This window comes from Myotis daubentonii, chromosome 18 (assembly GCF_963259705.1).
Source record: "Myotis daubentonii chromosome 18, mMyoDau2.1, whole genome shotgun sequence".
Lineage (NCBI taxonomy): Eukaryota > Metazoa > Chordata > Mammalia > Chiroptera > Vespertilionidae > Myotis > Myotis daubentonii.
Genome location: NC_081857.1, coordinates 37894842 through 37920568, shown reverse-complemented (window position 1 = coordinate 37920568; position 25727 = coordinate 37894842). Strand labels below are relative to the sequence as shown.

At 48.7% G+C, this 25727-nt stretch overlaps 1 protein-coding gene across 1 annotated transcript; it reads left to right on the top strand.

Moving 5' to 3' along the window:
* The first annotated feature begins 24293 nt into the window (after positions 1-24293).
* Positions 24294-25244, top strand: LOC132220648 (olfactory receptor 11A1-like). The gene has a single exon (XM_059673967.1). The coding sequence runs from the start codon at positions 24294-24296 to the stop codon at positions 25242-25244; it is 951 nt and encodes a 316-aa protein (XP_059529950.1).
* Positions 25245-25727: the final 483 nt, after the last annotated feature.

The window sequence follows — 25727 nt, the reverse complement described above, 5'->3', positions numbered from 1 at the left end:
ATCTGGTCTGCAAAGCATGTGAATCCCTCTTTAATCAACAGCTCAGAACAATGGCATTTCCAACCCTCGTCCCAGAATTCAACCAGGAATTGATTGCAATGCAGCTCTTGCCAAATGCTTGCTGGGGGCAGGAGATATTTGAGAGGAACTGCCTAATGGAGATGTTATTTACACGCATTTTTCTTCTGAGCTTTTCTCTTGGATTTAAAAAAAAAATCATCAGAACACTTAACTGGACTACATCATTGCAATTCTCTAGAAAATTCTTTGCTAAATTAAAATGTGCTGCTCCTTTATCCGCTTGTTAGAAAATGTATCTTAAAAATACCTGCCTAGCATGGGACCTGGCCCATAGTGGGTCCTCAATAAGTATTTGAATTCAGTAACAGGAAGATGTGATATTTCCAATACATTTTTATTGAGTTCCTGCTTTATGCTAAAACACGTTCCTGATATAATAGAGATCGTGTGGTCCCTACCTCTAAGGAGTTCTCCCCCGGGTGAGGGAGACAGGCATATTCAAGGTAATTTATATTCAATATTCTACTAGCAGCACAAAAAAGTGCTCAGGGGAATGAGGGCGGTGAAAGAGAGCAATTCCAACATGGAGATAAAGGAGGCTTGTTGCTCAAGGTTGACTTCCAATGGATAGAATTTTAATAGACAGACAGGAGGCTGGGAGGCAGATGTCAGTTAGAGAGAACAGCTGTCTCCCTTGACGTGTCTGTGACTGAGGTTTCTGAGTGCATGGACTATGCTTTTATCGTTCTCTCCACAGAGGCCTGGACTGCCCTGGCAGGTCGTAACTTTTCGGTGATGCTTGTTGAAAAATAAAGTTTACGGATATAGAGGTAAGTAAGGCTGGAAAGGATGAGTATAATCAAACTGGGAAGGACACAGTTCTGCTTGCTGTGTGTAGACATTGGACAGTCTTGAGTTGGGGAGGGATGCAATCAGATCGGGTTACCTGTGAAGGATGAACTGGAGGGGAGAGAAATTGGAGACTAGAAGAGCAGCTCGATGACCCTTGAAGGCACTGGTGAGCGTCAAGGAGGGTGTGAGTTTAATAGTGCAAGGGGACGGGACAAAGACGGGCTGAGTGTCTTCAGGTTTTACGTTGACATTTCTGCTTGCTTCTTATTTATTTATTTATTAAATATATTATTGATTTCAGAGAGGAAGGGAGAGAGAGAAACATCAATGATGAGAATCATTGATTGGCTGCCTCCTGCAATCCCTCCCCCCCTGCCCCCCCAGGGATTGAGCCCACAACCCAGGCATGTGCCCCAACAGGGAATCCAACCGTGACCTCTTGGTTCATAGGTCGATGCTCAACCACTGAACCACACCGGCTGGGCCTGCTTACTTCCCTTCTAAATAAGGATTAGAATAAAATATTGATTATATCACTGGTTAAATTTGGAAGTCATACAGAATCCCAAACCACAAAATACAAATATAAAAACTATATGGAATGTTGGGAATTGACTTAACAGAGCAGAGAAAGCTTAAAAAATTAAGGTTATATGTCTATGGATGGGCATGTCACTGAGAAGCGATCTTATTTATTCTGAAGAATCCAGAAGAGACCAGCACCCAGTATAGAGCTCCAACAAGGATCAGTTAAATAAGAAGAAAAACCCTAGGAATGTAGTGCCATAGAAGTCACAGGGGAGGAGTTACCAGGAGGTAATGGCCAACAGCGCCACATGCTGGTGAGCGGGGAATGATACAGCCTTTGGTGGCAGAAGTCCTGGGACTGAGCTCCATCCCCTTCTAAGCGGCTGTTTCCTCATCTTAAAAAAGGCGATGGTGATACCAGCCTGTCAGCACCCATTTGCTGCTGTTTTCATGAAAGATAAAGCTCAGGCTTGTTGGAGTAAGAAAGCGCTTTCAGCGCCCAGTTGTACATCTTGGTGACACCCTTCTCAAACATCTCTCTGAGGATCATCTGGGGAAAGAACTCCATTATTGAAAATTAATGTTATTTTCAAAATTATATTAATGATTGTCAAGGCCTTTGGGAAGATGTGACTTTTCTAAACCTGCCTGGGGTTAGTCTTCCCTTCCTTGAAGCAGAGAGCTGCAGCTGGGATTTCTGAGGCTCACGGAGAAGCCCGAGGGAACCCCCTCCACCCCCCCCCCACCCCCCCAAGCCCTGCGGAGTGGCTGTCAGGCTCTGGCCAGGTCGGTAGGATCGCCCCATCCTGCTGCACGACTTCCCTTCCCCTGGGAGCAGACGCAGAACAAGGACATCAAAGTGGTGCCGTCTCAAGTCAGGGCAGGCCTGGTTTCCGGGAAGACAAATTGGATCTTGAGCCTGGAGGCATCTAGCCCAGAGCCTGAAGCCACGAAGGAGCAAGACCTATGGGGGAGGAGGAGAAATCTGGAGTGGAGAGCTGTCCCAAGTTCACCAAACCCCTATGCCCTTCTAGCTTCAGGGGTGAGGCCCCTTCCAGTGAGCAGACCCTGTCGAACCACACAGGGCAGGGGAGGAAGCCCCTGGCTGACTCTCCTGGTGTCTCTCCGCCCCAAGAGAACCCTTCTGGCTTCACCTAGTGTTGGGTTTCATGGACCTCCACAGCAGCGACGGTACTTCTACGAGCACACTGTCTGCCAGGTACTGTTTTCAGCACTGTACTTGCATTAGCTTCTGAACAGATGAGGGAGACGAGGCCCAAAGGGGTTACACAACCTGCCTAATGTTACACACAGACCAAGTAGGAGAGGTGTGTCCTGGTGTCCACTGTCTCTCTCTCTAAAAATAACAGAACCCCGACTCTTAGATGCACACATTCCTGACTACCTAAAAGATGACTTGATCATGTGACTAACTTTTAGCCAATGATAGGTGAATACGGTGTGGGGTTTCCAGAAGTTTTCTCATATTGGAAATTACCTTTCTTCCTCCTTTCTCCATCCTGCTCTCTGGAGTGTAGGTGTGATGTCTGGAGCTCCAGCAGCCCTGCGGCACCACAAAGACAAGGGCCACAGACCGAGGATAATGGAGTAGAACGTTTTTAAAAACTGGGTCTCTGGTAACCATGCAATTGCCACATCAGCCCTGAATGACCTGCCTTTGAACTTCTATCTCATCTAAGCCTCTATTTTCCAGGTGTTTGGTATTCATAGTCAATCCTACCCTTAACTGATACAATAGCTTCAATACTGGGATCTTACTTACCATCCTGGGTCTAAACCTCAGGAGTCAAATGGCGATCATTATACCTGTGCCACGTGATAGTGGTGGGACATAAATGAGTTAACATGAAAAGGATGCCCTATTCTCTGGCAGGCTACAGAGAGAGATTTATGGGAAGAGAAGCATTTCAGGATCAAACAAGTCATGTCACACTTGTATCTACCCAACTCCCTGAGCCAAGCCCTCTGAGTCATACTTCACCTAGTCCCTGGGTGGCTCAATTTTTGAGTAAAGAGTCCGTGGATGAGGTGAGCTTTGGGACCCATCTGGAATTTAAATAAAGCAGAAGGCTCTCGACATTTCCTCTTGCCCGTGTCCGTGGACAATCCTGGTGGATGCTATCTGAAGACCAGCCACCATAGATCTGCCGAGCACACAGCTTTCTCTGTGTCTCTTTCTCTTTCTCTTCCTCTGTCTCTGCTTCTTTCTTGCTCTCTCTTTTTAAAAAATCTTTTTATTGATTTCAGAGAGGAAGGGAGAGGGAGAGAGATAGAAACATCAATGGTGAGAAAGCAGCATGGATCAGCTGCCTCTTGCACACCCCCTCCTGGGGATCAAGCCCACAACCCTGGCATGTGCCCTGACAGGGAATCGAACGGTGACCTCCTGGTTCATAGGTTGATGCTCAACCATTGAGCCACACTGGCCTGGCTCTCTTGCGCTCTCTCTATGGGACTAAGAGACAACCGTAGGGGACAGTGAAGAAATGAAGTGGAGTGAGGCTTTTAGGGATGGTGTGCTCAAGAACGTTGAAACAGGCTGCATCCCAGCTGGTTACACGGACCCCTTTCTGGGTTCAACCACAGTGGACTTGCTCTCTTCAGGGATTCCCAGCACTTTCAAAATCCAGCATCTCGTGTCAACTTGTGCCGGTTTCTTCCTTTGACTAAAGTGCCGCCTTTTCCCTTATTTGCTTGGCAAACGTCTGCCCTTCCCTTCAAGGCTCGGCTGAAATGTCACCTTCTCTGAGAAGCCCTTCCTGGCCCAGTGAGGCCGTCAGCCACGTAGAGGCCAGATTGGCACCCCGTGGTGACAGTGAGCAGCGGCCCCGGATGTGCCTGAGAGGAAGGCTATTCTGTATTATCTGGAAGAGGAGCCAAGGGGACCTCCACGGGGATGGCTCCAACACCCCACACTCCTACCAAGGAGCCACGGGGGTCCGACTGAGCCACCAGCTGGATGATCAGAGACTCAATGCCATTGGGCATGGCCATAATGAGGTTAGCAGAGAAAAACATGAAGCAGGTGACACGCCACCCTCAGCCATCACCATTCTCAGTAGGACATTCACAGAACATCACCCCTCAGTGACCCTCTTGATGCATCCTTCGAGATAAGCCGATTATACCGTCCATGCCCCCAGGACTGAAAAAGTAATGTGCTGCGCGTGGCTGTCAGCAGAGGCAGGTAAACGCTGAAGGATTCCTGCCCAGGGACTCGTTGCACAAACAACGATCTCTTAGTCCGTAATTAGGTAATAGAGACAATGATCGATTAGGGCATTCCTAACGCATGACATTAATGCTATTTAAAATGCTTAAATTGTGGTCGATACGCATAACATAAAATTTACCCCCTTAATTGGTTTTCAGTGTCCAGTTCAGTATCATTAAGTGAAATTAAAATTGTTGTGCAAACATCACCACCATCCATCTTCATAACTCTTATCCTGCAAAACTGAAATCTGTACTCATTAAACAAAAGCTCATTTCCCCTCTGCCCAGCCCCTGGCAACCACCATTCTACCTGCGGTCTCTATGAACTTGCCTGCGGTCTCTATGATCTTGCCTACGCAAAGTACCTCATCTAAGTGGAATCCTATGTCTTTCTGAAACTGGCTTGTTCCATTTAGGACAATGTCCTCAAGGTTCATCCATGTAGTAGCAGGTCTTGGGATTTCCTTCCTTCTTACGGCTGGATAGTATTCCATTGCTATATATATCTCGCATTCTGTTTACCCGTTCATTCATGCACTGGTGAGCACGGGCTGCTTCCATGGTTCGGCTCCGGGGAATAATCTGCTACCAACACGGACGTAACAGTCTCTCTTTAGATGCCGCTTCCAAGCCTTCTGGGCGCACACCCACCCGTGGAATTTCTAGATCCCATGGTTGTTCTATTTTAGTTTTTTGAGGAACCACCATGCTGTTTTCTGTACTGCTGGCACCATTTTACATTCTCACCCACAGCGCACAAGGATTCCAGTTTCTTCAAGTCCTCACCAAGACTTGCTACTTTCTTTTCACTCTTTATAGCAGCCATCCTGATGGCTGTGAGGCGGCATCTCGCTGTGATTCTGGCTTTCATTTCCCTAGAGATTAGTGATGAGGTGCATCCGTTTGCCCTTTGATATAAAAGAACATTCTCTTGGTGGTCGCTCTGCTGTGATTGGAATGTATGTGTATCACACTGGTGTTAGTCATTTGTCAATTTTTTTTTTTTAAGTCCACAACACAACCTTGTTTATCTCACTTCATTTGGAGGGTGCTCCTAGATCCATCAAAGTCACATTCACTCTCCTCCCACTCTTACAGTCATAAGTATCCAGATCATGTAGCTTCGCTCAGAGCCACTTCCTGTCCGCAGAGGATACAAGAGGCCCCCGTAGGCCCGCTCCTGTGGCTTTGGGTTTTTTTAAGGCCAGGACAAGTCTGGGATACATTCATTTGAGAAGTCCTGGGCGGCCTCCTCTGCCTCCTGCTTTCTATGTTTCTTCCTTGTCAAGCAAGGCGCCAGGTTGGTAAGTTCTATATTTGCTAGAACACAGTGAGAATAAAATTACTTTAAAGCAATGGCAATTCATTCAGAGGCGATGAGAGGAGGAACCTCTCCTTTGAGGGATCCGAGATTTAAAGATTCTTTGATTTTTAACAGTTCCAATGGAGCTAGAAAAAACCTGGTGCATTTACTGCCAGCCCCCCGACCTCCCCAGCACAATCAGAAGCACATGTGGGCTCCAGGAAGCTGGACAAAGACAACACCAAAAATAAAAATATAAAAAGGGCCACCACATCACATAGCATACAACACGGGTGGAAATATAACGTCCCCTGAAATGTACTGCACGTACCACCTAGCTTCGGTGCCTATATTTCAAGGATGACATGCTTAGCAAAGGTTTTCGGTTTTCCTTTAGATGAATACACCTGTCTCTGAGAAGATTTAGGGACAGGGAACGAACATCCTGGGTTGGACACAAGCCTGGAGACTGCTCGGGCACCCCTGTAAGCCACGCTGAGAAGAGGGGGCGTCCCCACCAGCAGGCCTCGCCTGGAAGGGAGAAACTCCTCAGAACAGAAATGGGAAGGGAAGAGGCAAAGCCGGGCAGATACTTGCGACTCCCCGACTTACTCTGACAGCACCCGTGGGGGCAGCGGTGATGCTGAGCTGGGTCTGGCGGAAGTCCTTCCCGTGGGTTGGGGCGGAAGTCTCGGCAGCTCTGCCTGGGGCTTCCTGACAACTGTCCCCTCTTTCCTGAGTCTTCCCAGCCCTATAGTTCTAGCCCTCAGTTCCTTCTCCCGGGAAACTTGGGCTATGGACATACTCCTCAGGAGGAAGCTGCTTTTCCAGGTGTGGACACGGTTCCTTCTTCCCCTGAGACTCAGAAGCCTGGCCTCTGGAATGAGGAGGGTGTACCCACCGGGCCAGGCCACTGGCAGGTGAGAGGAGGTGGCTGTGGGAGGTGCTCCAAGAACTGTAAAGCGTCGTCAGATCTTGTTGTTGAAGTGCCATTCCCACCACCGTGGCCCGGGCACACCTGCCGCCTTCTTGCTGCCTCTGAATTCACCCCCCGCCCCCGCCCCCCCACTTCTCCGATGATGTTTCCATCTGCACAGGGAGCTCGAGGCTGGGCTCTGACAGTAGAAGTGAAAAATGCCCTGGTTTGTATTATTATGGTTGCTGTTAATTTTGAGTTTCAAACACAACATTGTTGCCAAACAAAATAACAAGTCAGCCGAAATCCTTCCAAGAGGCCAGACTGCGTCCGGCTGGGCGGTCCCTGCGGGCGCCTGAGCGGCTCAGGAAGGACGGGAAAGCCCCTTGTCTTATCGCAGCTGCACTGCTCCTACCCCAGAGGCCCGGCTGTGAAGGAGTCGGCCTCATCCTCTGCCTTGACCATTTCCTTGAGGAAAGATTCCTTGAGGAGGGAGGGGGCCTTGCCATCAGACACACACAGAAGGAGGAGCTGGGGACAGGCGCCCTGACACTGTGCAGTGGGTGGTTGTGAGTGGGACCAAGGGATGTGCCACTGAGCAGGACGGGAGTGTGGTGGCCACGCTTTCCACAAAGGACGGCACTCTCTGTCCCCTTCAGAGACGGTGTTACACCCAGAATACCCACGATAAGAACCATCACCGCTGCTGTGGCCTGAGCGCTCGCGAGGCGCCCTTCACACACGCGATCTCATTTAATCTTGCAGGACGACCCCAGGGGGCGGGATCTATTCCCCTCCTATTTACAGATGAATAACCCGAGTCTCTAAAATCTCCCGGTAGAGTTCTTGATCTCATCCCGCACCCAAACCTTTCCCACCTTCCCTCTTTCCACAGAAGGTACCACTCCTCAACAAGAAACTTAAGTCGCCCCCTAGAGATCACGCCTGATTCTATCTTCTCCCTCACTGCCACCTCCAACCATATCCCCTCTCCCTCCAACACACACCCCACCAGTTCCCCTCCCTCCCACCTCCACCCCCCCCCCGCCCCCACCCCCGGCTGCTCCAGGCCAAGCCCTGGCTGCCCTACGAGCTACTTGCCTCACTTGTGAACTTCAAATCAGTGGGCAACATGGAATGACTGGGCCTTTGCCTTTAAATTTTAAAAAGAGGGAAAGAGAACAGAAATGACAGAAGGAAGGGTCTATGTTAAACTTCAAGATAAAAGCAATCCCTTGTCAAAACAGGGAAGCATGATGGAAATTCGGGGCTGCCAGCAATGTCCTCGCTCTTGATCCAAATGATGGTCATGTGGGTGCACACACATATGCCTAGAAGTCAGACCTCAGCTTTTCGACGTTAAAAAAAAAAAAGAAAGAAAGAAAAAGGCAGGACTTGCCAAGATTCCAGAGCCGGCTTGGCAGCACATGAAGGGCTGTGTGGAATCTGCTTCGCTGGCTCGCGCTCAGAAGGACTCAGAAGGGGACGGAGTCCCGGCTGCCGGGGGGGCGTCCCGTGCCTAGAACGAAAGAGATGCGATCAGAAAGCACTTTTGTTCTGCTGACTCCTATCCTTGGCCCCGGGCTAGGTGCATCATGATGAATGTTTAGCGTGTCACTTCGCATCTCATCACAGGAGCGTATTGAAGGACAGGATGAGTAATAAATACGCTGAGTGGAGAGAGGGTTGCGAGCCTCCAGCCTGGGCATCCTCACCGTGGAACCAGACGATGCTGGGACTCTGTGAGGTCAAAGGCAGCCCTCTGTGTGCCAGGCCTTTCCTGGATGCACCCAAGTGCCAGTGCCCTTCAGCTTCAGAAATAAGCCAGCCCAGCCGGTGAGACTCAGAGGTTGAGCATCCACCCAGGAACCAAGAGGTCACTGGTTTGATTCCCCATCAGGACACATGCCTGGGTTGCAGGCTCAATCCCCAGTAGTGGGAGTGCAGGAGGCAGCCAATCCATGATGTTTTGCTCTCATCGATGTTTCTATTTCTCTCCCTTCCTCTCTCTCTTTAAAAATAAAGAAAAACATATTTTTTAAAAAAGAAAAGAAATAAACCAGCCCAGAGCAAACCAGGCTCTGATGATTTTAAAAATGTCTTGGGAATGTGCATTTATGGAGGAGCATGGTCTGTGCCCCCCAAAGGAGCCAGGCTGACCAATGACTCCGGACATCAATCACACATGTATAATGTGACCCAGGTTTGGGGGAATGGAAATGCCTTTTCTCAACCAGGGGACAAACTGGCCAGCTCGCTGGCCTGTAGCTGAACGGACATGACCTAGGTGTGTCGCCACCTGCAGTCGGGTGCTGTGCTTGCTGGGTTGGGGAGAGGGGTGTGTAGGAAGGGGAGTTGTATGCAGTACGACAACCTGGTAGTTAAGGTGTGTGTTCCAGAGTTCAAGGCCCACAGGGGGCCACTTCCGAGGTGTGTAACTTTGGGCAAACTTCTAAATCTCTGTGCCTCCGTAACCATAGGCAACAGACCCAATCTCATGGGGTTGTTTGAATGGTTTTAGGTGTTAACACAGGCAATTAAAACAGTCGTTGGCACATGACGCGATTTTGGCAGATATGGAAACTACAGATGAGTTAAATAATTGTCTGATAGGAACAGTCACAGCTCAGGTCTATCTGGTCCCAAGCCTGTGCTTGTAACCATTGCCCTTCCCTCCCTCTGTGATGGCGTTGGATCCTGATAGGGGCGTGCTGGTGTCAGGGCCAGGGGCGGGTGACAGCGATCCCATGTGCATAATGTGCCCAGGTTTGGGGCGTGGAAATGCCATCCAGAGACCAGAATTCCTATCCCGGCCCTGCCACCTCCCAGCTGCGTAACAGCGATGAACTCCAGTTCAAAACTCGCTTATCTCTGAAGCTGAAAGACACTGGCATCTGGGTGCATCCAGGAAAGGCCTGGCACACAGAGGGCTGCCTTTGACCTCACAGAGTCCCAGCGTCGTCTGGTTCCACGGTGAGGATGCCCGGGCTGGAGGCTCACAACCCTCTCTCCACTCAGCGTATTTATTACTCATCCTGTCCTTCAATACGCTCCTGAGCAGGACGCCCAGATCCACGCCGACCTGAGCCCGCAGGGGACGTAGGAGGGGACCAGGGCACCGGCTTGGCGTCAGGAGTGCGGAGATGAGCGGACGGGCCAGAAGGGGAGACACATTGGTTCGACAGGGGCGGCCTGGCGGGAGGGCGTGTCAGTGCGATGAGCGTGTAGAAGGGGACATCACACCCAGGAAGGTGTGGCAGGGGGAGCGGGGAATCTTCCTGGACAAGAAGTCCTGAAGGATGGGCAGGAGTTCGCAGCAAAATGTTAGGAACGGGAACTCAAAGCAGGAGTGAAGGCAGGAGAATGCCCACAGCTGTGAAGACAAGTTATGGAGAACGGCGGGGGTGCAGAACTCTGGTGTGGGGGCTGCGGGGGAGGACAAAGGAGAAGGGAGCGCCCAGGGGGCAGCCAGGGGGCGGAACAGCACTTTCTTCCGGCTTCCAGTTTAAAAAGACTAACAACATGCCCTAATCGGTTTGGCTCAGTGGATAGAGCGTCGGCCTGCGGACTGAAGGGTCCCAGGTTCGATTCCAGTCAACGGCATGTACCTTGGTTGCGGGCATATCCCCAGTAGGGGGTGTGCAAGAGGCAGCTGATCGATGTTTCTCTCTCATCAATGTTTCTAACTCTCTATCCCTCTCCCTTCCTCTCTGTAAAAAATCAATAAAATATATTTTTATTAAAAAAAATAAAAAAAGAAGACTAACAACACCAACTGGGGAAGTGATTTGCCCAAGATCGTACTGGGGGGCGGCAGGGGGGGATGACCCAAGAGTGTGTTGGTGGGGAGGTGGGTGTGAATGTGGCCAAGACACTGCTCTCAAGATCAGATCCCCTGCCTGAGATTTTCCCATGAGACATTGCGGGAGGTGATGATCACAACAAGAGGAGCTGCACAGCAGGTTAATAATACACTAAATGTGAGGTGTTTGCGAGCAGCCAACAGTATTCCAGACGCGCCACGTCTCCTGCGCCAGGAGAAACTAATTAAACTCCGGGGACGGGAAGCGTGAGCCGGTGCGAACGTGTGTAAACAGGGCGAAATCAGCTCATCTGACATTTCACACTCTTTCCGTGACCTTGACAGACAACCTCTATTCTACAAAACTTGCTTTCTCCTTCCTCATTCAGATACCCTCCTAAGGCTTGAGCAGGAATCACTTAGGAGAGGAATAGCCAGATCCCAGATCTTAAAAAACAAAACCAAAAAAACCCTCCCCAGCAGTACTGCCCTTCAGAGCAAATGCCATTGTCAAGTGTAAGCAACAAAAGCGGAGACCGGCTTAGTAATTTCCCCAGAAGAGAGCAGCAAGGCAAAGGCGAAACTGGAAACTGGCTCCCTGTTCCCTGACTCAAGACGCTATGCCCTATGCCCGCCTGTGGGAGGGGGAGGGAGGGGCAGGCGCTGTCTTACATGGCCTCTGCGTGGGGAAGCCAGAAAGAGATGTCACGTGGATGGACTCACTCTGGGCCACAGACAAGCCCACCTCCTAGTTCCCTGTGGGGCCACTGGAGTTCAAAAGCTTCTGTCACCTCCAGCCCAAACCCCGCTCTGCCCCATGTTTTCATGATCAGCATGACGTAAAGGTAGAGTAAGAGAGGAGATGGGGACCGAGGGGTGCTATTTCAGGAACCATGCCACTTTCTGCCAGCCGATAAAGGACGGCCCAAATGTGCTCCAGCCAAATCTGCCCGGGTGGGAGCCCTCAATTAGAGCCAAGGCTTCTGGGGTCTAAGATGTGAAGATGTGGCACCAGCCGAGGGTCGAACGGGCCCCTCGTCTTGCTTTCCCTTCCCTATCAGGAGGACCTGGCCGCAGCATCCCCTGGCCTGGCAGGAGGCGGGGCTGACAGCGCTGCCCCTCTGCCCCAGCGCCACTCCCGCACTCCTCCCTGGCCCCTTTCCTCTCTATCAGGCGAGGGGTGGCCGGGGCAGAAGGGTCGGGGCATCTGCATGGGCACGACCTCCGGTGAGGGGTCTGAGCGGGCAGAATGTCTGGACTCAAAAAATTGATCTCCGAGATCCTGGGCCACGCCCCAGCGGAACTGAATTGGGAAGAGCCGCAGCCTCCCCAGCTGCTTGGAGAGGGCTCAGATAGCGAGACTCAAGATTTCGCGTGGTGACGCTCTGCCCTCTGGTGGTGGATCGGTAGAGATGCTAGTGTCTCCTTGGGTGCCCGATTCCAAGAGCATCTGCAACTTCAGCCCCAAAACACATCTGGGTTCTCTCGAAAACCCCAGAGAAGGGTCCTGCACCCCTCGGCTTCCTGCAGGCAGGCGGACAAAAGGAGCCATGCTGGACTGGGCACCTGGGCACCTGGGCACACAGCTCTGTGTAAACCATGGCAGGCTTTCTCTAGGGAAATGGCCTCCCCTCGCTCCTGCCGTGCTGCAGAGCGGGCCTGAATGCTCCCAGCCAATGGAGTTCATATGGCCATTTTTCTACCTTTCCCATCTCCTCGGTCCTCTAGGTTTCTCTTCTGCTTCTTTGAGCAGGACTGGTCAAGACGCTGTCAGAGAACACACTTATTAGCCACACTTGCAGGAGGGACGCTCTAGGCTGGTCCGGTGGATTCCGTGCTATGCTGACCCTCTTCAAAGTTCATAGGAATCATAATAGCAGATTCCTCTATAGCGCTTACACTGCGCCAGGCAATAGACCCTGGTCGGCAAACTGCGGCTCGCGAGCCACATGCGGTTCTTTGGCCCCTTGAGTGTGGCTCTTCCACAAAATACCATGTGCGGGCGCACGTACAGTGCGATTAAAACTTTGTGGCCTGTGCGCAGAAGTCGGTTTTCGGCCTGGGCGAGTCAATTTTGAAGAAGTACTGTTGATATTTGGCTCTGTTGACTAATGAGTTTGCCGACCACTGGTCTAGTGTTAAATGTGTACTCATGTGATGCTCACAGCAGCCTTAGAAGGCAGGGGCTGCTCTGTCCCCATTTGACAGGCGAGGAGAGAGGTTATAAAGCTTATCTGGTAGAAGCATCAGGGGGGGAGGGGGGATTGGAACCCAGAACATGTCTTAACCACTTTACTATCCTGCTTCTAACGTCTTCTCTTAACTCAAAATAGCAGGTCAGTGGGGGCAGAGAGAGAGGTGATGAGAGTTAGAGACTGGAACTGCCTGAGACAATGGTAGGATTCCTGAGACAGGAATTCCCTTTGCAAGGGAAGTGTCCCCTGAGATGGACCCTCCCAGAGCCTGACTTCAAATAAGGTCATCGCGGCAGTGGCATCCACAAGAGGAAGCAAGGGCTGACGAATTTTAACTGGGAGACTCCTATGCACCTTGAGAATAGGGACTGTTCTATTAGTGACCTGTGTCTAGCGGTGTTTTGCACTTGGTCAGTGGATAATAAATGTTGGCGAGTATAGAACAAATAACAATAAGAACCAACATTTAATCAGCAATTACAATATGCAGGGCGATCTGCTAAGGTCTTCACATGGGTTATCCCATGTACCATTCACACCATCTCTGTTGCGGTGATCATGACCATTCTCATTTCATAGACAAGGAATTGAGGTGCTGAAGGTTAAGTAAGTCTCCTACGGTTGGCCACGCAGTGAGGGTTTTCACTCAGATGATGTGTCTCCAGTGCCCAGTCCCCTAATCACCAGACTTGCTGTCTTTCTGGGTCAGAAGGAACAGAAGGAAGATAACAGGAATGTCAGAGTCCTCGGAATGCCCACTCTGGACCAGCAGTCTTCCCTAGAGGACCGCTGATGGGGCTCAGGAATTCAAAGTACACTTTCTGGAAAGGAAGACATAATAATAGCAGGTAACCTTTATGTGCTTGCCAAATGTTGAACTGAGTGCTTTCAAACCTCAGAGTTCCTGTCCATAGGAGGGCCAGATGGTCGGATTAATTCTTTGGGCAGATGTCACAAGAGACAAGAGAGTTGAGGATGCTGAAAAGAGAGGGTGTCTCCATCGAAGGGAGGTGAAAGCAAGCATTGGGGGGGCACTAGTCAAGTAGTTTGACATTGAAGTTTTCATCAAATTTAAAATCACATTGAGGAGCCAAGTGCCCAAGCTTTGAACATGAGATAGGCCCAATCCTGGCGGAGGCATAAGGCGTAGTCTCCTGAAGGAATTCTGGGAAGATTTTCCTTGGTGATGAAGGATGTGGAGAAAGCCTGGCCTCCCCATTTCTACTCCCATGTATACTTGTTCACGGGGTGTTTTAATGCTTGAAGGTGCTGCAGCCGTCTTGTGGCCATTGGAGAAAGACCCAAAGGGTTGCTGAGAAGGCATCTCAGAGACCTGGCATGGGCTGACCTGCTGGAGAAATCCTGCAACTACCTTCCTCTTCCCCATAAGAGCATAACTCAGGCCATAACCGGTTTGGCTCAGTGGATAGAGCGTCAGCCTGCGGACTGAAGGGTCCCAGGTTCGATTCCGGTCAAGGGCATGTGCCTGGGTTGCGGGCGCTTCCTCAGTGGGGGATGTGCAGGAGGCAGCTGATCGATGTTTCTAACTCTCTATCTCTCTCCCTTCCTCTCTGTAAAAAATCAATAAAATATATTTAAAAAAAAAAAGTATAACTCAGGTCATCGTCCAGAACTTCCTAACCCAGGCTGATGAATGAGAGAGGGAAGCTTGGTGAAAGGAGCACAGACAGGGCGGAATCGTTTCCCAGACATCTCTGGATACAGCTGGGTCAGAGAAGGGAGCAGAGTTGACCGCTCTTAATAATTGATGATCTTAGAAAATGCTAGTAAGGGGGGGGTGTTAGGTAATTAATTATAATGAGTTCCATGAATCACTGTTTAAAAGTTTCATACTTTTCTCTTTGTTTAAATTGACCTAAAGCCTGAGGGACTTCATTAAAAGTTAAGCGTGTTAAACATCAAGGGAATGTAGGTTTGTTTAGCCTTAAGTGGCTTTAATGAGAAAGTGGCCCCATGGTGCTACAATTAAGATTTAGGAATCCGCTCCTCCCCTACACATGACTGGAGTCACTAAATGTCATCCTCTACGGGCAGGCTCTTCATATTATAAGAATATGGATCCCTGGGGGGATGTGAGTGATGGAACGGTTCCAGTTAAGGACCTTCCTTCTCTGACGAGAAGGAAGCATGAACCTTAGACATGTGGGAGCAAGCCCTGTGGTTCCCCTGATGCTCATGCCAGATGGTAATGAGGTCGCTGCATGGTGACTCTCAGGGTTGGACTCCAGCTCTCCACGGCATGCGTCACTCACACAGCCAATGAGTTGGCTGATGGCTAGAACGGAATGTGGCTAAACAGGTCTGTTTTGATCCCTGATGTTGACAGTCATTCGGGAGAAACTGACTTCAAATTGGCCCAACATCAGAGGGGGGCTGCCCAAGTACAGCTGTTCCACGAAGTCTTTCCTGATCCACCCCATCTGTTCTCCCATCTTCCAGCACAGCCCATGATTCATCTCTTCCCCTAATGCATGTAGGCAGTCACCATATTTTTATGTTTCTGTTTAAATAATAATCATGATAATAAAACCTCAGGTTTTGAGCACTTAGCTCAGGCCAGGGACACTCTCGAGTGCTTTACACACATTAGAACATTGATCCACACAATAGCTCAATGGGGTAGGTACTGCGGTTATTCCCATTTTACAGATGGAGAAACGGAGGTTTAGAAGGTCAACGTCCTGACTCGGTCTTACAGTTCTTAGGTGGTAGAGCCAGAATTTGAACCTCCTATTCTGAGTCTGGAATTCATACTCCTAACACTGTTACATCAATTTCTTTCATGACACCAAAGCATCCAAGGATTCTTAAGAGTATCCTCTCTTTAATTCCCTCCCCCCACACACACACCCCCTCCCCCCCGAAGACTGATAAGACGTAGGAATGTCTATTCCACCACAGCTTCCAAAAGCTAAAGAGGCCAGGCAGGCACACTTCTGAAACCTCAGAACGCAGCTTTCTTTGTATTTGCAGGGTGTCAAACAGGCCTAGCAAATAGAAAGTACATAATAAATAAATACTAAGTACTTAATGAACCCAGTCCTACAATAGTGACTACCCTACACTCATAAGAAGAATGTATTTAGTTTTGAGCTAGAGAAACCCTCTAGAGTGCCTTTAAAAATTCTAGGTTTATTTTTCCAAAAAAAACCCTAAGAAGTCTAGAAGTAAGCAATCCAGAGACAATACCATGGATCAGAGATGGTACAAGGACCCAGGCTTGTCTGTATCTTTTTGATCCACAAAACTTAGCATGAAGTTCCTTTCCTCATTGCAACATGGCTGGGGGAGGAGGGTGGGCTATTACAGTTGTTGTTTTTATATATTTCCTGGAAGAATTGAGATTTCTCACTTGTTAATTATGATTAACTAACTTATTTTATAAGGAGAAACTATTTAAACGGCCCTCTGACTTCTAAAAAAATGTAATCTTTAAAACTCTAGTAAGTATAAAACTCCATTCTTTTTTACCTTGGCTGCTTATAGTATGATTATAAAATAATATCACCATTAGGGCAGTTTTAGTCAAAATCCATAAAAAGTTCAGCTTCGTCTGCTTCATCAGTAGTTTTTTCATAGTGACCTCAGAGAGAGGAAAGTAATTTTAAAAAGAAAAGGAGAGGAAGGAAAGGGGGAGGAAGAAAGAAATAGCTCTTTATCAAGGCTGCTATTGAAGTCTGAAAAACATTCTAAGACCATATCTATCCAGGGGTTACACAGGCTAGCCAATAATATCTAGAACGGTCTCTGATTAGAACAATAAAGCAGAACCCTGTGTTTGGACTAAGACAAGTGGGGTAAATTCCTGCAACAATTACCTTACTTTTCAAGACCCTGGTTGAGGTTTACCAAAATCCTTTGGTTTTGATCTACAAAATCGGCCCCTGTTTCAAACAAAAGCTTGAAAATATAAAATGTATTTCATAGCTACAAGGGCAAAAGCTAGCAAAAAAAAAAAAAATAGGCAAGAGCACGCTAATAATAAAGTTGTTTTAGTCAGATAGCGCCAACTACGTAAAACACACCCAGGATGAAAGCCTGGTTCCACGCAGCCCAGCTGCACTTGCGGTGCGCTGTCCATGGTACCGAGCGCCCTCTGCCTTTAAGTCTCTTTGATCCCGAAGAGCAGAATCTTTGATCTTTGTGCCTGTCCTAGTTAATGCTATGAATACAGTATTGAATTCTACTTTTAGAAAAACTTTTAAGATAAACTTTATCTTATGGTTGTAAGAATAAAAAAGAAAGAATTCACTCCTGAATCCATTGCCTCCAAGCAACTATAAATATCTAGTTTAATTTCCCTCTGTTTTTCTTTCTCCACATATTTTTACATATTTGAGATCATTCTGAATATGCAACTCAATTCTGTATATTTCTCCTTTTCATAGCGGCATGCATTTTTTTGTTTCTATAAGATCTTTGGATACATCTTTTAAAGCAGATGCACAATATTTTGCCATGTTCTGTTCCATAAGTGACCAAATCATGCTTATGTAATTGGATATTATTTTTACTTAAAATGTTATGTATAATAAATAGCTTTAGATTCTTCTCTGGGTGAATCTCCAGAGAACTAGTGAAAAAAATCCAAAGACATCAGGTATTGTATGGTGCCACTCATATAAATGATAAGAATGAAGATAAAACTAGAGAATTGCAGAACAGGTTAGTGGTTGTCAGGAGTTAAGGAGAGGGTGGAGGTAAAAGGGATGTGGGTATAGCTATAAAAAGGCAACATTAAGAATCCTTGTGGTGATGTAAATATTCTTTATCTTGATTACCAATGGCAATATCATAGTTCTAATACTGTGCTATAGATTTTTAAGACGTGTTCCTTGGAGGAAACTGGGGGAAGCGGACCTGGGATCTTTCTATGTTATTTCTTACAAATGCATGTGAATGAACAATAAGCTCAAAATGCATAACCGTTGAAAAAGGAAAATAAAGCGAAATCTGCTTTGCTCCTCTGGTGAAGTGTCTGCTCCCTAGGGGTGACCCTGAGGCGAAGGGCCTGGGTGGACTTCATCCACGGAGATCCACTCGCTAAGGCCGCCACGAGCACGGGGTCTCCTGGTTCCACCAGGGCTCAGCACTCAGGAGGGGGATCTAGAGGTGGCGAGAGTGTGCGGACCTGTGGGGCTCCATTTACTTCTGCTCTGCCTCTGTCTCTGGCTACCAAACAGGGGAGATCATTTTAAAATATATTTTTATTGATTTCAGAGAGGAAGGGAGAGGGAGAGAGAGATAGAAACATCGCTGATGATGGGAGAATCGTTGAGGCTGCCTCCTGCACGCCCCACACTGGGGATCCAGCCCTCAACCCGGGCAGAAATTGAACCATGACCTCTTGGTTCATAGGTTAACACCCAACCACTGAGTGACCCTGGCCAGGCAGGGGGAGAGCCTTCTATGGGCTCCCTTTGGCAAAGGTTCTACAACTTCTGGAAAAGGAAAATGGTGACAAGAGGTTTAGAAAGTGAACAGTCAGTTCTTTGGCTATAGTCATATATCGCTTGACGACAGGAATACATTCTGAGAAAGCTGTTGTTAGGTTGATTTCATCATTGTGCGAACATCATAGATTTCACTTACACAAACCTAGAGGGCACCCCTAGGCTATGTAGCCTATTGCTGCCAGGCTGCAAGCTTGTATAGCATGTTACTGTATCCTGTAGACAACTGTGACACAATGGTAACTATTTGTGTGTCTAAACATATACAAGGTACAGTAAAATACAGTGTGAAAGATAAAGTGTCTGCGTGTGCAGGCTCATGGACAGGCAGAGGGAGAGAGAGAGAGAACATGTGCCCATGCGTGTATTACAGCATATTGTTCTAGTCATTCTATTTCATCATTAGTTATTGTTAATCTCTTGCAGTGCCTAATTTATAAGTTAAGCTTTATCATAGGTATATAGATATAGGAGGGTCCAGGCATCCACTGGGGGTCTTGGGAGGTGTCCCCCATAGATAAGGGGGGACTACTGTTTCCACAAAGTCACATTCCCAACCATGTCTGGGTCATTTTGAACAAGTCGCTTCACCTCTCAAAGCCTGTGTTTCCTCGTTTGTCAGGTGGGCCGTGTGCAGAGGAGGCGGGAGGGTTACAGGTAACATGGGCATAGCACCTGCCTGGCACGTGGCTACTCCGTAGATTTCAATCAGGACATCCTGCCCAGAGGCCTCGGGTACTCGAATATTTGTGAATTCGGTGGTGCCAAACACCACGGTCTCTCTCCTGGGTTCCAGATCACAGAGAGAAATAGCCCCGATCTAAAGAACAAACGGGGCAGTTTCAGCTCACTGGCATTGTGTCATTGTCTCACTTGCTACACTATTGGACACCTGTATTAATGTGTTACTTTGAACAAATCTCTCTCCAGTTCCTTACTGCCTGTCAGTGAATGGTAACTTTCATTCCATAATGTTGCCCCTCACACACTTACTGCCAAGAGCAGGACCAACCTCAGTTACTTTTTTAAAAATCTATATATATAAAAGGCTAAGTGATCGACCATCCGTCCAACTGTCCGACCAGCCGACGAGCCGGTACATATGACGCACACTGGCAATTTAAAAATAAACGTTGACTATTTTAATTTTATAATAGTACTAGAGGCCCGATGCATGAAATTCGTGCAAGGGGCTTGGCCCTCACAGCCTGGCTTCATCCAGAAGGTCGTCCAGACAGTTGTTCTGCTGTTCAGTCGTCTGGCCTAATTAGCATATAGTGCTTTTATTGTTATAGATATTATATATACTATTTTGACATATAATTTTTTGCAGTAACAATTACCACATAAATCTTTCTTCTAACTAATTTCCTTTCAATGTGCACAAATCTGTGCAGTGGGCCACTAGTATATATATATATATATTTTTATTTCAGAGAGGAAGGGAGAGAGAGAGATAGAAACATCAGTGATGAGAGAGAATCACTGATCAGCTGCCTCCTGCATGCCCCACACTGGGGATTGAGCCTGCAACTTGGGCATGTGACCTGAATGAGAATCGAACTGTGACCTCCTGGTTCATAGGTTGATGTTCAACACTGAGCCACACCCGCCAGGCTCAGTTAGTATTTTTAATCAGTGACAACAATCCAGGAGTCCCCGAGTTCTTTAGAAACCTAATGAATGGCTTTAACAACGTTCTAGCTCAGGGGTGGGCAAACTTTTTGACTCGAGGGCCACAATGGGTTCTTAAACTGGACCAGAGGGCCAGAACAAAAGCATGGATGGAGTGTTTGTGTGAACTAATATAAATTCAAAGTAAACATCATTACATAAAAGGGTACGGTCTTTTTTTTCAATAGTTTTATTCATTTCAAACGGGCAGATCCGGCCTGCGGGCTGTAGTTTGCCCACAGCTGTTCTAGCTTCTAACCACACCTCCACAGTAAGGAAATGTGCAGTAATTTTGCTTCCTGAGGATAGAAACAAATTGAATACTTACTTCAAAATATTATTCAATCCACCCTAAAACATAACGTAACCTCACACATGTTCAAGCATCAAAGTTCTTTGCCACGGTCATCATAAATACAGAGACGTTATTAAAGTGGAAGCTCAACTCAGGGGGAGCAAGGGAGAAAGGTTTCCTCTCAGGGGGAGGTAGCTTGGTTTCATATCATTTGCAAGACAAACAGCAATTCCCCACCAGAGTCCTGGGGGCAATGCCCACAGCACCGTGTCAGGGGAGAGTATGGCTTTGCCCACAGAGGGACTGGAGTTGGCACCGACAAAGGCGGTTGAAAATTGGGGCCAGAACGCACCTGCCCTCCTGGGTTCCTGGGCTGAGACAGCCTTTGCTTAGTTTCTGTCAAGGACATGGGAAGGTGTCTTTCTGGATAAAAGCAGGATTCCAGAGGTCTGGCCCAGTTCTCTGAATCCAGGAGAGAGAGACACGCCCTGGTGTCTGTGGCCTGGTGCCCCACGGTAGGAGGGAACCCCCGGGAGGCACCGGCAGGTAACGCTCACTTGTTCTGCGGGATACACTTCAGCTTTTCCCATGTTAAGTCTGTCCTGGCTAGATGAGGCCGGGCTGCAGGTTCCTAGCGTCCTCAATCAGCTATGAGTGCAGCGACAAAACCAAGCTACGTGTCTGTCTGCTTGACTGACAGCAGCTGGCAAAGGTCAAGGGTCCTCACCCATTAGCCGAATGTTGGCTGGACTGACGGGTGAATTCACTGAGCGCCTAGTTCAGCTGCGAGAATGACCCCTTCGGATAGCAGCTGTGTCCCTTCGTGCCCTCCCTGGCTTTCTGTTTTGTTAGTGGAAGCAACAAAACCTGTGATTATTCACAGGTAAAAGGCTGACCTGGGCCTTTTTTAAGATGATAAAGTGAAAGCGTTTTTGCTTTGCTTTGTGATAAACCTGCTCTTTCCTACAGTCTTACTGCGTGTTTGTGTCCTGGGGAACCGGATGCTTCCCAATTAGAAGGAAAAAACCAAGTCGAAAGGGATGTTAGAAATCCCCAACCCAGTGCATCAGCTCCTTTCATTGTCTCACAAGTTGTTCTTGCTGGACACCTGCGGAGGGGAGTGTGCCCTCTAAGAGCCACCTACCTGGGATCGGAGGGCAGGAGGGGGTGGGAGGGAAGGGGACGAGGGAGGAGAGGAGGGAGCTCTACCAGTTACCAGCACTTACCCTGTGCCTGTGCCCACAGGAGTCGCGGACCTGCTGCCTGGTCTGGGCTCCAGCAGCTGAGACGGAGATGAGCCAAGTTAACACAGGAGCCCGTTAGCAAAGCCCACACCTCTCCTCTTTCAATAATATAGCGTTCAATTCCTCCCTCTGCGGAGAGGCTGGGGGAAGAGGCGGTGGCTGCATGCTGAGGCAGGGGGCGAGTCTCTGCTGCCCCCAAGGTTACCCGGCCAGTTTACTTGTAGCGCCTGCGCTCTTCCGCTCTTCCGCAGGGTCCTCGGCCTGTCCAGGCGGCCTCTGCTTCCTTTCACCTGCTGCCCCTTCTCCCAGGTGTTTCTGCACAGCCCTGGGCAGGACTGTGCCTCTCTCTGTGCCTTCCCCAGGCTCCATGTGGTGAGCTCAGAGTCTGGGCCTCCTCTGGGCCCCAGGACTGTCTGTCGGCACGGCATCCAGGTTAGTTCTGTGGGCCACTTGCAAAGCTGAAACTGGGGCTCCCCAGATGGTATCTGGGGCACTGGATCTATTTCATTTTATTTTTCAGTGAATGTATTGGGGTGACATTGGTTAATAAAATTATATTGGTTTCAGGTGTGCAATTCTATAAGCCGTCATCTGTCCTGTGTGTTCACCACCCCAAGTCAAGCCTCCTTCCACCACCATTTATTCCCCCTTTACCTTCCTCCACCTCCCCCACCCCCTTTCCCTCTGGTAATCACCATACTGTGTCTGTCTGTGTCTATGAGTTGGGTGTTTCGTTTTGGTTTTGCTTAATCCCTTCCCCTTTTTTCACCCAGCCCCGCACCCTCTCCCCTCTGACAGCTATCAGCCTGTTCTCTGTATTTATGAGTCTGTTTCTATTTTGATTGTTAGTTTATTTTGTTCATTAGATTCTGCAGATTAGTGAAATCATATGGTACTTGTCTCTCTCTGACTGGCTCATTTCACTTAGCATAATATTGTCTACATCCATCCATGATGTCAAAAAAGGTAAGATTTCCCTCTTTCTTACACCCCAGTCGTATTCATGATGTAGATGTACCACAGCTTTTTTTATCCACTCATCTACTGATGGGCATGCGGGCTGCTTCCAAATCGTGGCTATTGTAAACAACACTGCAATGAACACAGTGGTGCATATATTTTTTCAAATTAATGTTTTGGGTTTCTTTGGATATATCCCTGGATCAAATTGTTTGGGTTAATTTATTTTCTTTATTGATTAAGGTATTACCTATGTGTCCTTATCCCCCCCATTGCTCCCCACCCGGTGCCTCTGTTTGGGTCAGTTTTAAAAGAGGATCAATGTATTGCCATCGTCTGATGAGAGAAAGCAGGAGGCGCTGAATTCCTCACGCTCTTACACACACAAACACTGCAGGGTGCTGCAGAAGACATTGTTGCTAATGCCCCCTTCAGAGCAAGGGCAGTCGGTCCTGGGCAACCTTAAGTAATGTTGGCAGCCCTGCAGAGCAGCGCCTTCCCAGGCTGTGTGTCTGTGCTTTTTGCATGCCTGGCACAGGCTGAGTTCTTCACCCACCCATTTCACAGATGAGAAACTGTCTCCGAAGTTAAACAACTTGTTCAAAGTCTGACTCATAAGGCAGAGCCCCTGGCTTTGTTTACGGTTGTTATAAAAACTGCCTCATTATCACACCCACACAGTGCTCTCTGCCTGCGGTGGGTTTTCCCAGCTCCGCCCACTTGCCTGCAGCAGCCGGGCCCTTCCTGGTGGAGGGGGGCAGACCCAGGGCACCCGGCTTGAGAACAGCTAAGTGGTTTTGGCCTCCGGCTGTGAGCAGCAGTGCTTTGGGGGCAGTTTCTCCATCTGCCCCCGGCTTAGTGGTGGGTGCACGGCTTGAACCAGATGGAATGAGGGGGAGCCTCGGGCTTCCTTATCTCACTGGAAAGAACCGGAGCTCTTCTACTCCACTGGTGGGTTGCACAGGATACCTTAGGCCACCTGCTTCTGAAGCTCCTTTTGCCATTTACTGGAGCTCTAGATCTTTGCAATGGCCAGCTTTTACTTTTACTCTTTTTTTTTTAATTGTGAGACAAAGCACTCCTGCCCTTGTGTGACACCCGCTTGGGCTGTGACCTAAGAGTCAGAGAATCTCAAATCTCACACTCGTAGGATTTTCTCTGGATAGGATCATGGAAAACAAAACAGAAGTAATAAACTTACCTCTCAACTCACCAAGACGCTGAAAGGAGAGGAATACATACTAGATATGCTAGGGACCATTTCCCTAGAGATAAGCATGCTTGAAGTGGGGGGGGGGGGGGGGCGGGGGGACCCCTGTCTGGGAGTTCACAAACCCTCCCGAGCATGCCCACCTTCCTTTTAGATTTTCTTCCGTTCCTTCCACAACTCCCCAGGCCACCGTAGCACATGCAGGAAGAGCATAGAGCGGGGATTCTCCTTCTTTCTTCTTTCTTCCTGCTTTCTCCCCTTCGTATTCCTCTTTCTGTTTCTTCCATCTCCTGCTAACCTTGTTCCTGATGAAGACCAAAACAAAACAAAACAAAACAAAACAAAAACAGGTGGGAGAAGAAGGTGGGCAGTGGTCACAAGTTCTTAGACCAAATTCTTTTGTTTCCCCTTTCAGGCCTTGAAAACAAAGATGCTACTTCTCCACCCAAGAGGAAAGAAGTTCCAAACACCTGAGTGGGGCATGACCACCAGGGACTATCAGCCCCGGCTCTGTGTGTGAGCCAGCAGCGTCTGCGTCCTGCGTGTTTTATCCCGATGCTCCGCTCCCAGGGACGCCAAGGCATGGTGGCCCTGCCCTCGGAGAACCGGACAGCGCCCGTGGAATTCGTGCTCACAGGATTTTCCTCCACCCGAGAGCTAAATATTTTCCTCTTCCTGATGTTCCTCGTTTTCTACACCTTAATTGTTTCTGGAAACACCCTCATTGTCCTGCTGGTTTTGTTCAGCCGTCACCTCCACACCCCCATGTACTTCTTCCTGGTGAACTTGTCCTTTCTGGAGATCTGGTATACCTCCGACATTGTCCCCAAGATGTTGCTGATCATCATAGCTGAACAGAAGACCATCTCCGTGGCTGGATGCCTGGCACAGTTCTACTTCTTCGGGTCCCTGGCTGCCACTGAGTGTCTGCTGCTTGCTGTGATGTCCTATGACCGCTACCTGGCCATCTGTCAACCTCTCCACTACCCCATCCTCATGACTGGCCCCCTCTGCGTGCGGCTGGCTGCCGGCTCTTGGCTCTGCTGCTTCCTCCTGACAGCCATCACTATGGTCCTGCTGTCTAGACTAACCTTCTGTGGACCCAACGAAATCGATCACTTCTTCTGCGACTTCACTCCTCTGGTGCACCTCTCCTGCACGGACACCTCGCTGACCGAGACCATTGCTTACGCCACCTCTTCAGCAGTGACGCTGGCCCCATTTCTTCTCATCACAGCTTCTTACTCCTGCATTCTTGCCACCATCCTGAGAATCCCATCTGGCACAGGCCGGCAAAAGGCCTTCTCCACCTGCTCCTCCCACCTCACCATGGTCGCAGTGTTTTATGGGACGCTGATTGCCACGTACCTTGTACCCTCAGCCAATTCATCTCAGCTCTTGCGCAAAGGGTCCTCTCTGCTCTACACCATCATGACGCCCATGTTCAACCCCATCGTCTACAGCCTGAGAAACAGGGACATCCATGAAGCCGTGAAAAACTGCTTGAGGAAGAAGCCAGGTTTCCTCAGGTGAAACAAAAAGGAAAGGGGCCATATTTGCCCAAGGGTTGATGAACTGGACTGAGGTGCTTAGATTCTTCCTAAAAGGCAACTAACTAAACCAGGAGCTACCAAAGCCAGGTGACCAGATGCCTCTGACTATGGTGAGGACACTGCCGAGTTCTGGCAGCTTCAGGTGAACCGATGTCCCAGAAATGGTCTACGTAGGACAGATTCTGCTCCATCATCCTCGGTAGAGCTGGAACCTTGTGTTACAGCTCACACCCAGAATGAGCTGGTAAGGCTGGTTACTTACTCATTCAAATCTTCATTCAAGGCAGTGGTTCTCAACCTTCCTAATGCCGTGACCCTTTAATACAGTTCCTCATGTTGTGGTGACCCCCAAACCATAAAATTATTTTTGTTGCTACTTCATAACTGTAATTTTGCTACTGTTATGAATTGTAATGTAAATATCTGATATGCAGGATGTATTTTCAGGGGTCGCGACCCACAG

Bases quoted from the DNA above. Each gene is read 5' to 3' on its own strand.
- LOC132220648 (XM_059673967.1), top strand. From the start codon at position 24,294: ATGGTGGCCCTGCCCTCGGAGAACCGGACAGCGCCCGTGGAATTCGTG.